The 13,378-nt window shown below is 37.1% G+C and overlaps 3 protein-coding genes across 3 annotated transcripts; 2 read left to right on the plus strand and 1 right to left on the minus strand.

Moving 5' to 3' along the window:
• Window positions 1–197: 197 nt before the first annotated feature.
• Window positions 198–3,207, plus strand: NFD5 (pentatricopeptide (PPR) repeat-containing protein). Its single transcript, XM_021977326.2, has 2 exons — window positions 198–1,532; window positions 1,858–3,207. Exons 1-2 carry the CDS (start codon window positions 438–440, stop codon window positions 2,908–2,910), a joined length of 2,148 nt encoding a protein of 715 aa, XP_021833018.1. The 5' UTR covers window positions 198–437; the 3' UTR covers window positions 2,911–3,207.
• Window positions 3,208–3,899: 692 nt separating this feature from the next.
• On the plus strand, window positions 3,900–10,073 carry LOC148293991 (T-complex protein 1 subunit theta-like). Its single transcript, XM_088254678.1, has 7 exons — window positions 3,900–3,941; window positions 4,556–4,669; window positions 7,632–7,673; window positions 7,818–7,870; window positions 8,082–8,291; window positions 9,123–9,180; window positions 9,756–10,073. Exons 1-7 carry the CDS (start codon window positions 3,900–3,902, stop codon window positions 9,822–9,824), a joined length of 588 nt encoding a protein of 195 aa, XP_088110804.1. The 3' UTR covers window positions 9,825–10,073.
• Window positions 10,074–11,126: 1,053 nt separating this feature from the next.
• Window positions 11,127–12,275, minus strand: LOC148293992 (10 kDa chaperonin 1, chloroplastic-like). The gene is made up of 4 exons (XM_088253953.1): window positions 12,201–12,275; window positions 12,060–12,107; window positions 11,835–11,864; window positions 11,127–11,319 (listed from the first exon to the last, which is right to left on the minus strand). The coding sequence occupies exons 1-4, from the start codon at window positions 12,273–12,275 to the stop codon at window positions 11,251–11,253; spliced, it is 222 nt and encodes a 73-aa protein (XP_088110079.1). The 3' UTR covers window positions 11,127–11,250.
• Between the last annotated feature and the right edge of the window lie 1,103 nt (window positions 12,276–13,378).

Here is a 13,378-nt window from a genome sequence, read left to right on the forward strand (position 1 = left end):
TGGTGCTAGAGGTACCAATTTTGGGCACCAACTCTCTAATAAAAGTGGAGTCCACCAATATAACAGGTCCCACGCTCTATTAGAGAGTTTAGTGCCCAAAATTGGTGCATTTATCATTTTCCTTGAATATTTGATGACACGTTATAATTAGAAGAGGGTAAAACCCTAAACTTTAATGGAACAGCGTATTAAAAAGAGAAAACAAAAACAAAAAAACAAAACAAAAAACAAAACCAACCAGCACACATCTCTCCCTCTTCGTCTCTCAGCAGCACAGTCCCAAACCCAATTGACGCTAGCACCATCTCTTCAGTCGAACCTCAGCCTCAGTTTCATCTCTGTCTCTCTGTCTCTCTCTCTCTCTCTCTCTCTCACATTTCGAAGTCTCAGCATTTGCTTGATAGGTTATCGTACTATCTTTACTCTTTCTGTGAGACATGAATTTGAGGCACTTAGTTTCTAGGCAAGCAGTAACCAATGCGTCAAAAATCAGTGCAAGGTTGCGATCACCTTATGCCCACGGTTTCACAACCATGGCAGCAGACCCAGTACCTCTTTCATTTCACTCCCCAAGTCAGGGTGGCTCTAAACCTCTGAAAAACCCTAAATGCCCCAAACCCATTTCTTCATTTAATAGATATATTCACTCTGCTCAAGCTCAAGTGGGTGACCCTAAAATTGATTCTGAGGTGTCAGATGAGGAGGAAGATGGAGTCATTAACGAGTTCTTGTCCCGATTTGTATGGATCATACGCCAGAAGCTCAATGAAGCTTACCCAGATTGCGATAAAGAAACCAGTGATGGAATGCTCATGATAATTGTCCAGAAAGTTGTGTCAGAGATGGAAAAGGGCGGGATTGAGCAGATGCTTAGTGAATCACAGTCCACTCCATTGCAGGATTTTAGTGAGGATTTGTGGAAGACAGTGTGGGAGGTGAGCAATATGGTTTTGGAGGACATGAAGAAGGAAGTCAAGAAGGAAAAAATGAAGGGGTTTCTGCAAGAAGAAGAAGTTAAGGAGATGTGTAGATTTGCTGGTGAAGTTGGTATTCGAGGGGATATGCTTAGAGAGCTCAGGTTCAAGTGGGCTCGCGAGAAGATGGAGGAAACTGAGTTTTATCAGAGCTTGGAGCGTCTTAGAGAAGAGGACAGAAAATCCCAAGAAGAAGGGGAGGCAGCAGAGGGAATGCAAGCTGAAACCACAGGGGAAGAGGAGAAGTCTAAGGTTGTTTCTCTCCCCAAGAGGCGAGGGAAGATAAGATACAACATTTATGGTCTTGATCTATCTGACTCCAAGTGGGTAGATGTGGCTGATAAAATTCACGAGGCAGAGGAAATTATTTGGCCCCAGGAACCAAAACCCATAACTGGGAAATGCAAATTGGTTACTGAGAGAATTATTCAATCAAATGTGGCAGATGACCTGTCTCCACTTTTGGCTGAATGGGTAGAACTGCTTCAACCCAGTAAGATTGATTGGCTCAATTTTCTTGATAGATTGAGAAAGCAGAACACTGGCTTATACTTTAAGGTACATCACTCTTTTCTGTTCTCCTTCATTGGATATCATTGCTCTATTAGTTAGATCCTTTTTCAAAATGTTGGTTTTTAGTATCTACTGCTTATTTATGAATTTTGTATAACTTATGTAAGAGTTCATATATTTTTTGTATGAAAATATGCTTAGGGTGTGGTGAGTTGAGAGGTTTATGCATGTATGTGGGCTTAAAGTTTTAGATTTGGGTTTTAGCTGTTGAGTGTATATGAATCCAAAGGTTATGTAGCTTGTGATAGCGGTGCCATTTATCTTATATTGGCCTTTTCGATGTAGTTGATGCTGAAAAAATTGTTTGCAGGTGGCAGAACTTGTATTGAATGAGAAATCCTTCCAGACGAACATCCGTGACTACTCTATGCTTATCGATGCCCATGCCAAACAGAACCACCTAGAAGATGCTGAGAGAATTTTGAAGAAGATGAATGAAAATGGTATCCAACCTGATATCTTGACGGCTACTAGTTTGGTTCACATGTACAGCAAGGTAGGCAATCTTGACGGTGCCAAAGAAGCATTTGAAAGTTTGAGGAGCCAGGGCTTCAAACCAGACATTAAGGTGTACAATTCGATGATCATGGCATACGTAAATGCTGGCCAACCCAAATTGGCTGAGTCGTTGATGAGAGAGATGGAAGCAAGAGACATCAAACCCACAAAAGAAATTTTCATGGCATTACTTCGGTCATTTTCACAAAGTGGTGATGTTGGTGGAGCTGGAAGAATTGCCAACATTATGCAGTTTGCAGGGTTCCAGCCAACATTGGAGTCTTGTACATTGCTTGTTGAAGCATATGGGAAGGCTGGTGACCCTGATCAGGCAAGGAGCAACTTTGATTACATGATGAAAGTTGGGCACAGACCTGATGACAGGTGCACTGCAAGCATGCTTGCAGCTTATGAAAAAAAAAATTTACTAGATAAGGCGTTGAATCTGTTGATGCAGCTTGAAAAGGATGGATTTGAGCCTGGAGTTGCCACTTACTCTGTTCTTATAGATTGGCTGGGTAAATTGCAGCTAGTTGGTGAGGCTGAGCAACTATTGGGGAAAATTGCTGAGCAGGGTGAGACTCCTCCACTTAAAGTTCATGTAAGCCTTTTTGAAATGTATGCTAAGGCTGGAGTTGAGAAAAAGGCCCTACAAGCTCTGGGAGTATTGGAGGCTAAGAAGGAGCAATTGGGTTCAGGTGAGTTTGAGAGGATTATAAATGCGCTTATAGATGGTGGGTTTAAGCAGGAAGCTTATAGGATACATGGGCTGATGGAGGCCCGTGGTTTTGTTGCGTCCTATTCTCTTAATTTGGCCCTAGCGGCATCTCGATTGAAGCGTTCGGGCACAAGAGGCCCTCAATGAGATAGTTTGATGGCCATTTACAGATGCTTCGCAATCTATTGGCTGCAAGACCACTGCCAAGATGTTTTGTAGCTTTAGGAATTCATAGCTGTTTGGCCACATGTAGTCAGATACATGGAGTTTTTTTTTTGGGTCAAAGTCAGATAGAAGGAGTTAGTGTAGTCTGTTCATCGCATTAGTCATCTCAAGTTTACCGATTTTGTGATATTTACCTTGTTTCCAATGCCCGTATGGACAGAATGCAAGTTTAATTTTGAGCCAGAATTGATAATAAATTGTTTGAATTCACTTCATGAAGTAGGCTGATTCAGCCTTGCAATCTTTTGTTTCAGCATGTTTTAATAATGTGCCAGATGACTGACATACAAGCTTACCAACTATGTTGCATGCATTGAACTAGAAAGTTTTATGCAGGAGGTAGCTTCAAAGGTGTGTTTATGTTGAATTGCAATGGTGTGGATGAACACAAAACTAAGATAAGTTCCAACAGTAATGTACCACTTCAATGGAACTTTATGGAAGCAACTTGAGTTGTGTACTTTTGGCTGTTATGCTAATGTCGAGGACCCTTGATCATCACAGCGGTTCTTTATCCAGATTTTGATTGCTAGTTTCAGTAGAACTGACATTCTTTATCATTTAACTATTTAAATGCCTTATGCATTCCTTCTTCAGCTGGGAGAATCTAGCAATTTATGGACTGTCTTTGGAAGATTGGTATTGCTGCATTTACAGAGGGCATCCTGTTGTAAGTTCTTTATTGTGTTTTATTCCATTTAATTTTAATTTTATTCTTGTTTGTCTAATTTTATGTTTATTTTGATTCCCATTCTATCACTTTTACTTATGAGTGCATGGCAGTTAGGTGTCTGGTTCAGTTCATAGGAGAACTATTTCTTGGGTTCTTTAGTTGTGTTCAGTAAAAAGTGATTGAGGGACCAATAAGAGGATTCTGATTTGTAGCTGTTCATTATCTTTCTAATTCGGAGATGGATGGTCATGACTATGATGCTAGTTGCAGCAATGTGCTGGTTTTAGAAGCATGATTGTATTTGCAGTGAGCTGTTTGCATGCCAATAATGTAACTAATCTTTCTCCAGATGAATAAAATTTGTAAGACATGGTTTGCTCTTTGTGTCTGAAAAGTGTTTAACACTTTTGGATTTTAATCTTGTTTTCTGGTCTGAACTGTACGGCAACAGTAATGAAGCATTTTTGTGTACTAATTGGATGGTTCTAAACAAGTTGATCATTCTTTATAGTACTTGGACTGTCTTATGTTGTGTTTCTTTGTGAATATATTTGTGGAAATTATTTATTATTATTTTGTCGAATTTTTTTACATCCTGGAGTTAGTTGTGATATGCTCTGTAGATCGTGTTAATGGACCCGCTGAAGATCCATACGTCATCCTTGTCAATTGAGTTTGTCAGAAGCGTCCACCAGAGATTTTGAATAAGGTCAGGCAGTGAGTGGGTTTCTTCCACTAAACTTTGTATATTACTGGTTGGCTATTGTTTTGGGTTCTTCAAAAATTGCACGGAGAGCAATCCTTGCATCTTTGCTTGGATTATAAACTGATAAGGGAGATTGTAAATTGAAAACTTTTACAGGTTTTTTTTACGTACTGTATGATGTGATGCAGTCTTATGAAATGGTTCCACCGCATGTTAAGATAACAAGTAGTTTTGTAGAGGGGCAGAATAAATGTTTCGGGGAAGAGAATAGGTGTGGCTTTGGACATGCTTCAGTTTCACTGGTATGAATTACTTTTCTCAGTGCAACATATTGTAGTCGACTTCTGTATGTGGTGATTGAAAACTGAGCAAGTTTTTGATTGATTGAAGTCAGTTTACTCCATTTATTTTGCACTGTTTTGTTTCTTCTTTTAAAATAATTTCGTTTGATTTTTGTCATTTGCAACCACAAGACTCCTGAATGCAAAATTGTCAAGTCTAACATCTCTAATTTACTCTGGTTCAGTTTGCTTGTTGCTAACTGCAAAAGTTTCCTGAAAATGTAACTGAACATGACATAGTCCCAAGCATGTGAAGTATGAAAATGGAGCTCTCCAACATGTAGAATTGTGATTTCACTTCTGTTCTTTCTGGCAGAAGCTTTTTCTGTAGGGCGTCTGAGAGGTTGCTAAGATGTTAGGTTTAGCCAAGGCAAAGTTCCCATTGTTTCTTGAATATTTTGTAAACTACTTTCGGTGTCTTAGACAGAAAGCTTACCTCAGTAAGCTAGGGCTTGGCATCTGGACCGAAAAACTGGCCAAACTGGCTGTGATCTGAAGTGGTCAGTTCGGTTCGGCTTGGTGTTTTTTTATATTAAATCGATGAATAAACTGAACCGAACTGGATCTCCTGGATCGGCGATCGGTTTCAGGATTCATAAACCGTTGGTTAACGGGGTAAGATAAAGACTTTCCAAAGCACTTTGAGTTGGCGTTCATTCCTCAACTCTTTAGGCCTCTTTAGTTGTTTTTGGTCAAAACGTTGTAAAAATAGTCTTTGTTGGTTGGAACGTTGCAAAAATAGTTTGGAAGCACTAGCTAACACGAATGTTCGAATTTTAAAAAATTGGTTTCTTATTGGTGTAATATTATAGGTATATTTTCGACTTTAAGAAAAAAACACCGAGTTATTATAAAAGTGTGTAAATATAAATCTGGTTTGAGTAACGAGGACCGACCTTAAGTTTTTGGAGAACAAGGTAAAAAAAAGGAGCCTACTTCAAAATAAGTAAATAAATTTCCAGCACTGTGTTTCTTGCCCAACTTAAAATTGTGGGAGGGACCATACAATTGCATGCAACCACCTTTTTGTGTGCATTTTAAGCATATATTACGCATTTTGTCAACCACCTTTATAATCTGATAGGTAACTTATGCTCGTTATATTGCTTGATTTAAACGCTCTTGACGGTGGTATAATTGTTATTACTCCCAACGAAGAAACAAAAACATTTGAACTCACTCCACGGTCCACCTATGTCATGCTTTCTTTTACACACGAGTGATACTGCCATGCTTTCTTGCATGCACTCATCACACCCACTTACTGTGTTGCTGGTGCGTTGTAATCTTGTCTCTATCTTTCTCATCACGTAAAAACAGTGACATATTTGAGATTTTTTTTTTGCAAGGAGAGTCGATGTTCTGGTTAACATGGTTGAAGCTCTCTTGGTCTGTGACATCCTAAATAACGTGTAGCAAACCCAACAACATAAGACCAATTATGGGAACAATTAGGTTATATCTTATGAAGGAAATTCTGTTTCTAAATCAGTTTCAACCAAATAACCAGTTCAATAACTTCAAATATCTGGGTAAGGTTCCATGAGCAATGGTCAAATGCTAATTTGGCAAGGGAAACAAATATACATAACACCTCTGTAAGAATATATCCAGTGAATGCTAGAAGGAGAATCAGAACTGAGCAAGCAGCTAGGACAGGTGTTATACTAGCTGCAGTCTCTTCAATGGTTTTCTCTAAAACAAAGAAAAAGCTTCTCATATACATTGAGCTTTAATGTAGACACTTGTTTGGTGAACTTAATCAAAACAAATACTTACTGCCAGTTTTGCTCCACCTGAAGATGCGCAGCACCTGGCGCGCTTTCATTCAGACATTTCCGTGAACACGCGGGGGGCCCTAACTCCTGCTATGTGTCCGCCCTTACATGGAGATTAGGGTGATACGTAATGGTTATGTGAGGAGAGAGAGAGAGTGATAAGAGGGCAATGGAAGTCATAGCCCTCTTAGTGGCCACAACATTTTTCTCGATAATAAATGATTGTGTAAAAGCTACATTATTATCGAGAAAAATGTTGGGGGGGATAAAAAGACTGAGATATAGCTTTTTTTAAAATTAATTTTATTTTCACCAACGGAATCTAGTCCAGTGAAAAAGACATTGGCTATTTTCGTACCTATTTGATAAAGAAATTCTGTCTCAGAAATGTTTTAGATTTTTACTGTAAGCTTTGGATTTCTTGTTCGAGAATCAAATTCAAGGTTATAGACATTATTTTTAGGGAAATAGCGGTATATGCCACCCATTTTATAATCTTAACTAAAAATACCACCCCTTCCCAATTTTTTTACAACTACCACATATAAATATATAATTATTGTCCACTTATTGTACCCATATCAATTTTTCAGAAATTGGCTTCTCTCTCTACTCTATCTCTTCGGCCCGTCTCTCTCCGTCGTGTACCTCTCTCTCTCCGACGCAATTGTCTTTCTCCCTCAGAAGTGGCTGTTCATCCTCTCCACCGTTGACATCCATGAGGTACTCTTCATATACCTTTTCTTGAAATTTGGTTTATGGTGTTCGGATTTGTAAGAAATTGGTTTAGGGTTTTAGTGTTTAAGGGTTACTCAGAAATTGGGTTTGGGTTTATGGGTTTCTATGAACTGGGTAATAACTCACACCCACTCTCACTCGCTCGCAGGCACTGTTCACAAAAATCAAACTCTTCATTTTGTCACAGAACGTTTGGGCTTCGTTCAGCTTTGTCTGGGTAAGTCCCAACTATCTATATTGTTTGATGAGATTTTAAGCTCTGGGCTCTGTGATTTCTACAAGAATTAATTCCACAATATTCTGATTTTACTTGTTCAAATCTAAGCAAAGGAAGGGACGTTGTTTATGGATGGGTAATTGTCAAAAACGACTTCTGGAATCTACATGCTTATAATCAAATTTTGCAGATTGTCAATGGTCCACAGTCCACATTTGAGACTGAGAATTTTGTATGTTCTTGTTAGGCTGGTTTTGTTTTACCTCTTCAATCATTGTTAGCATATGGTTCTCTGGAACTTTTGAATAAATTGTTTAATCAGATGTCCAAACCGTTGGAATTAATATCTTACTGTCGTAATGCATTTCATTTTCAGGCAATATGCAAGGATAGCCGCATTGTTCCTGGAGCGGCAACTACTGAAATTGAGTTATCTAAGAGAGTAAAGGAATTCTCTTTTACAGAAACATGGTAAATGGCGTGAATTATTATTTTCTCAAGATGTTGTCCCTGAAACATAAAATAAAATATTGATGTCTAGACCAACTATTGGAACTTGATTTTGTAACCATTTTCCCAGTCATAGATTTCTGATTGGGCAGTAGTGCAATAACCTGCTAAAGAAACAATGGTTTTGCAGATTGGATCAGTATGCTATAGCAAAATTTGCCGAAAGCTTTGAGATGGTGCCTAAAACGCTAGCTGAAAATGCTGGGCTTAATGCAATGGAGATCATATCTTCTCTATATGCTGAACATGCATCAGGAAATACCAAAGTTGGCCTTGACTTGGAGGAAGGCCGTTGCAAAGATGTGTCAACTCTTAATATTTGGGACCTCCACATAACTAAGTAAGCTGCTCTTTGTCTTGTAACAGTTCATGCTTTTATGTGAAAGTTCTCAATACATTGAATGTTGTTACAGCTGTGATGTTTGATGCAATTTTGGTTCTGAATTTTCATTAATTTTGGATCTAGAATTTGTTTGTAGAGGAAGCTTTTATTAGTAATCCCATTTTTGGTGGTTTTGATAGCCAATTAGTTCCTGTTGCGTACATTAATGGTTCATCTTATTGGTATCCTTTCTGTTGATTTTCTGTATCAAAGTGTGACTAACTGGCATGGGTGTTTTGAGGATTGTGGTGCATTTTGAAGTCCATTGGCCGGCTAATAGGGCTAGGAGGTTATGCATATATGATGTATAAAATTTAGTTCATGATTTGGTGGTCTAACAACTACATCTTTGTGCTGAAAGCCTTTATTCACCAGGGGACCTAGTCATTCTGTTATTTTCTTTATTATATTTCATTTGTGTAAATAGTTAAGCCACATATCCACTACGAAAGGTTTCTTATCTTTCTTTTTCAGTAAATGGTTGGTTTCTAGAGGATAACAGAGTGACAATGCCAACCTTTTTATTTTTTATTTGTTTTACAAATAGCATTGATGGTTTGCATTTAGGATTTTTACGAATTATAGCATTCGGGAATAAGTGAGGATTTCTTTGGATAACTGATAAATAGTAACTTGGAAACATCTCGACTTCAAACATTTTGGGTATTTTATGAACTTTAGATAGTTCTGTTTCATTAATTTATTGAAATCAACATGTTTAAGTTGGCCAGGAAGTTGTTTCGTATGAGATATAGGTATCAATCTTCTTTCTTGGGCTGTTTGTTGCAGGTTCTTTGCTCTCAAGTATGCTGCAGATGCTGCCTGCACTGTTCTACGGGTAGATCAGGTAACTAGTAACTACGTATTTGTCAATGGTTTTCCTAATTTTGAAGTACCCAAATTTGGTATGAACTACATCTTTGAATCCCTGATTGCATCTTTGAGGCCAAAGCAGAAAAAATGCTATACATACAGTTTTTTTTATAAAAAAAATCGAGGCTTTATGAATTAGTTGACTATTCTTTTTATTTATTTATTTAATTTTATACTTTTAGACTTTTTGTGAAGTCTTTTTCTCTTTTTTTTTTTAAAGTTCCCCTAACTTGGCATAGATGCATGTATGCATGTGTGTACTCAGAACACAAACTCCTTTATAACTCAAAAGAACGGTCGCAAATGTTAGTTTTTAACTTGGAAAAATAAAATAAAATTGAAAGTTACGTTTGGGAAATGTTGAACTTTTATAATGAATATGGCTTCAGTGCAGAAGGCTTGATAGTAAATAGAAAATCTATATGCTGGGGGTTTTCTAGCTAGCTAAAAATGTGTGAGAAATGATGAATCTATCTGATTGCAGCCTATTTAATGTTTAATACCTTCATTAAAAAAAAGGTTGTTGACAGTGCTTTGACTATCTTGCAGATTATAATGGGAAAACCAGCAGGTGGCCCTAGTAAGAGAGATCAGCCTGCAGGGATGGATGAGGACTAATTTTGTGTGTATGACAATTGACTATCTTTGCTTGTATTGCTCTATGTTAGGGATCTTTTGTTCCATTTTAGTAACAATTTTGTTTAGGAGAAAAAGAAACATATTGCAGTTCATGCTTTGTAAATGCCACTCTTCTGTTACTATGGACACGCGGTATGCCCTTGTTGGGTAGGTTTGGATTGAAACCATGGTCAAGTGCTTGAGCCATGTTTAGTGAGAAAGCTTGAATGGATTTTCTTTTCTGTTGTATTTGGCCCTTCTCTTTTCAAGCATGCCAAAAATCATCCTGGTTTTGTAATATGTGGTTTGTGCCCAATTAATTTACCGTGGATCTTGCATTTTTGTACCCAATATTTGATAGCTGCCTTCTTTTGAACGAAGATTCATTGAGGGAGAGAATTACTTTCCTTTTGAATATGAATCGATGTGCAACTCCAACTATCATTTGAAAGGTCAACATCAATTCATGCTAATATAAGGATGGATAACAATTGTCGTGTCTGTGACATTTGAATTCAGGATTACTTTCAACGAAGTGGAGACTCTGTTATTAGACCAAATGGCCATTGACATACGATATAATAGAAATATTAGGCCAATATACGTACACTATAGAGGCAATATTAGAGCAATATAACCACAATACGATAGCAATAGTATTACAATATACATTCAATAGGGTGGCAATATGCATACACTATCTATACAATACAAAGGCAATATTAAGACAATAGACATACAATAGAACAGCAATATTAAGTGAATCTACATACAATAAACACACATCCATTACAGACTACATTTTACACATGCAAAATAAATCGCCATCGAACCATAACAATATTAGTTGTGTTTCTATTTGTTTTTCTTTTGGACGGATTCATATGATGTTTGATCCATTCAAAATGCTGTGGAGAAATTGTACGTATGGTACAGATTAAAACAAATTCAACCAGAAAATGAGTTAAACATCTTTAAAACCTCTAATCGGATTCCCAATTCCATTTCGGATGCTTTCTATATCAGATTGAACCAACTAAACAGCAAACAAATCTGCTTCAGTTTTTGGTTTAAGTTTTACTATAACTTTTTAAGCTAATCCCAACTGTGGATTTGATCCAACGATCAAGACCTTTTCTCTCAGAAGATTTTTAAAAATCCAGATGGAAGACCTCCTGTAAAATCATGCCTTCCTCTCCCCACTCCTTCCAATTTCCTACCAATATTTCTAAAGTGTCAACATTTGAGATTAAATAATACAAAAACCCATGCAATCAATGCATATGCAGAAATAGCATGTACTTAACAAATTTGAACTTAATATATAGTTTTGGGAGTTGGAGACACTGCATGGAAAACCATCTTGACAATGAAAAGTTTCACAAAATAATCCTGTAAAACAATGTACCTACCCGTAGCTGAAACTTTATTCAACTACGGCCAGTAATTCACTCTCTATGCAGAAGCAGTGCCTGCCATCTGTTCCCAAATCCACATGAGACGTCAAAAATGCATTATCAGTAAAAGAAAATGGCAATCCATAGTGCAAGCATCCATATGCACCCATTGCATGCAACAATTCATAGACCATTTGCACAACATAGACTTCAGTTTATAAAGAAGATAAAAATGTCAGCTCCTTGTTTTACAGTCGGCCATTCTTGGGAGTCAAGACAGAACGTGTGCCAATTTTGTGTCAGAAATGCTCAACACAATAATTGTGCATGCTCTGGAACAGGCACAAGATAAGCTGTGATTGTATCAGACAATCATGCTAGCCAACCGAGATTAGATAGTTGATAATTTTGATGTCATAGCAAATGAAACAAGACAATTGTTAAGTAAATAAGTTCGTTCTATGCCATTTAAGTGTCCAGAAGTTACAACGCACAGGTTAACAATGTGATGGAATATACTCATATAAAACAGTGGAAGTCCTTCATTAATGTTTATTTTAGACTCTTAACATCAGAGCTGTATAATATTTTCAACTGAATCAATTCTACTTACCTCATATGCATTTATGTCCGAGAAAAGAACCTGCAAAAGGATAAGGATTCAAAATTCAGATGACATGGTAAGCACCTAAATCACTACTTGAAAATAAACCATTAAACAACAAAAAACTTCACTAGCTCAGAAACTTATCGTCTAAGCAACAATATATGTCACAAATCAACATTATTTCAGACCAGAAGACAGTTGCCATTATTTGAGAATGTTTTAATTGCTCACCTTCTTTCCAGCCTTGACTTCCCCAACCTCAGCACCAACAGAAAGAATCTGAGAATAACAACGCTCGTTAGAATATCCTGATATTCAACTTGTTACTTCAAAAAAAAATTAATCATAACGAGACAGAAACAGTAGGCATACTACTCCCATAAGATACCGCTCAAATTTAACGGCTGATTTGGGCAGCAAAACTCCTCCAGCTGATTTCTGTGGCATAAGACAATTTGTTATCACGCTAATATTAACAGATAAGGTACACAAGTAACACCAACGCAATATATTTCAAAAATGCAGAATTTCAAATCAAAATATATATTTCTCCGTGATCTAATAAGAAGAAGAAGAAAAATACAAACAATGAGGTCAATTTTAGAACCCACTGTTCCCAACTAACCGCCATCAATCAACATGCAACCTCTTGATATCATTCAAGAGACAAACATACAAAAGGAAAACCAAAGAATAAGTAAAAAATGAAATATTAAAAAACTTTATAATTTTGAATGGAATCCCATTGTAACCAACCATAAGATAATCGTCCCCTCAAAAACCATGAATCAAAAATATTTGTCATAAGTACAGCCAACAAGGACTTGGTGCAACGTAGGCCATTTTTTGCCATTGTTGACAAATTGAAAGCACTCATAAGATCCTTTGGAGAATGTGGTCATAAGAAATTAATACGGTGATCAATATGCTTTTGGGACATTGGCTTAGTAAAGAAATAGAGAGTCTGAGATGCATGTAACCATTACTGACTACTCATAACTAGTCAAGTCCGCCTAACACCATTACAAACTTATTCATAACTAAGACAGATTTTTATTTATTTTTTGGTGAACTCAAGCCCACCTTAACACAATATAACCACAATAACCAGGCAATACAATGGCAATATCACAGCAATATAACAGCAATATAATGGCAATATAACAGCAACGTAACAGCAATATGATAGCAAAATAACACGAACACAACAATAGTACACCACTAACACAGCAGTGAACCAGAATTCATCAGAATCACCCTATACAGATCTACTACATCAAATGGAAAATCCCAAGTTTCAAGATTCACATATCCAGACCAATCTAAATGCAATTGGTACAAACCCAAATGAATGAGCATGAATATTCAACAAAACCTAACCCAAAGCAATTAAAACCAAAACGAATTTAACACAAACCCAAACAATCAAAATATAACCCATTTCACATAATCCCACTGATATTAAAAAAATAACCATCAACACTACCTTTTCGAGGTCGGCAATCCACTAGAGCTTCAAGGTTGCAAGCAGCTATTCAGAAGACATACCT

This window comes from Prunus avium, chromosome 6 (genome assembly GCF_965620075.1).
Source record: "Prunus avium chromosome 6, drPruAviu1.hap1.1, whole genome shotgun sequence".
In the NCBI taxonomy this organism is placed as follows: domain Eukaryota; kingdom Viridiplantae; phylum Streptophyta; class Magnoliopsida; order Rosales; family Rosaceae; genus Prunus; species Prunus avium.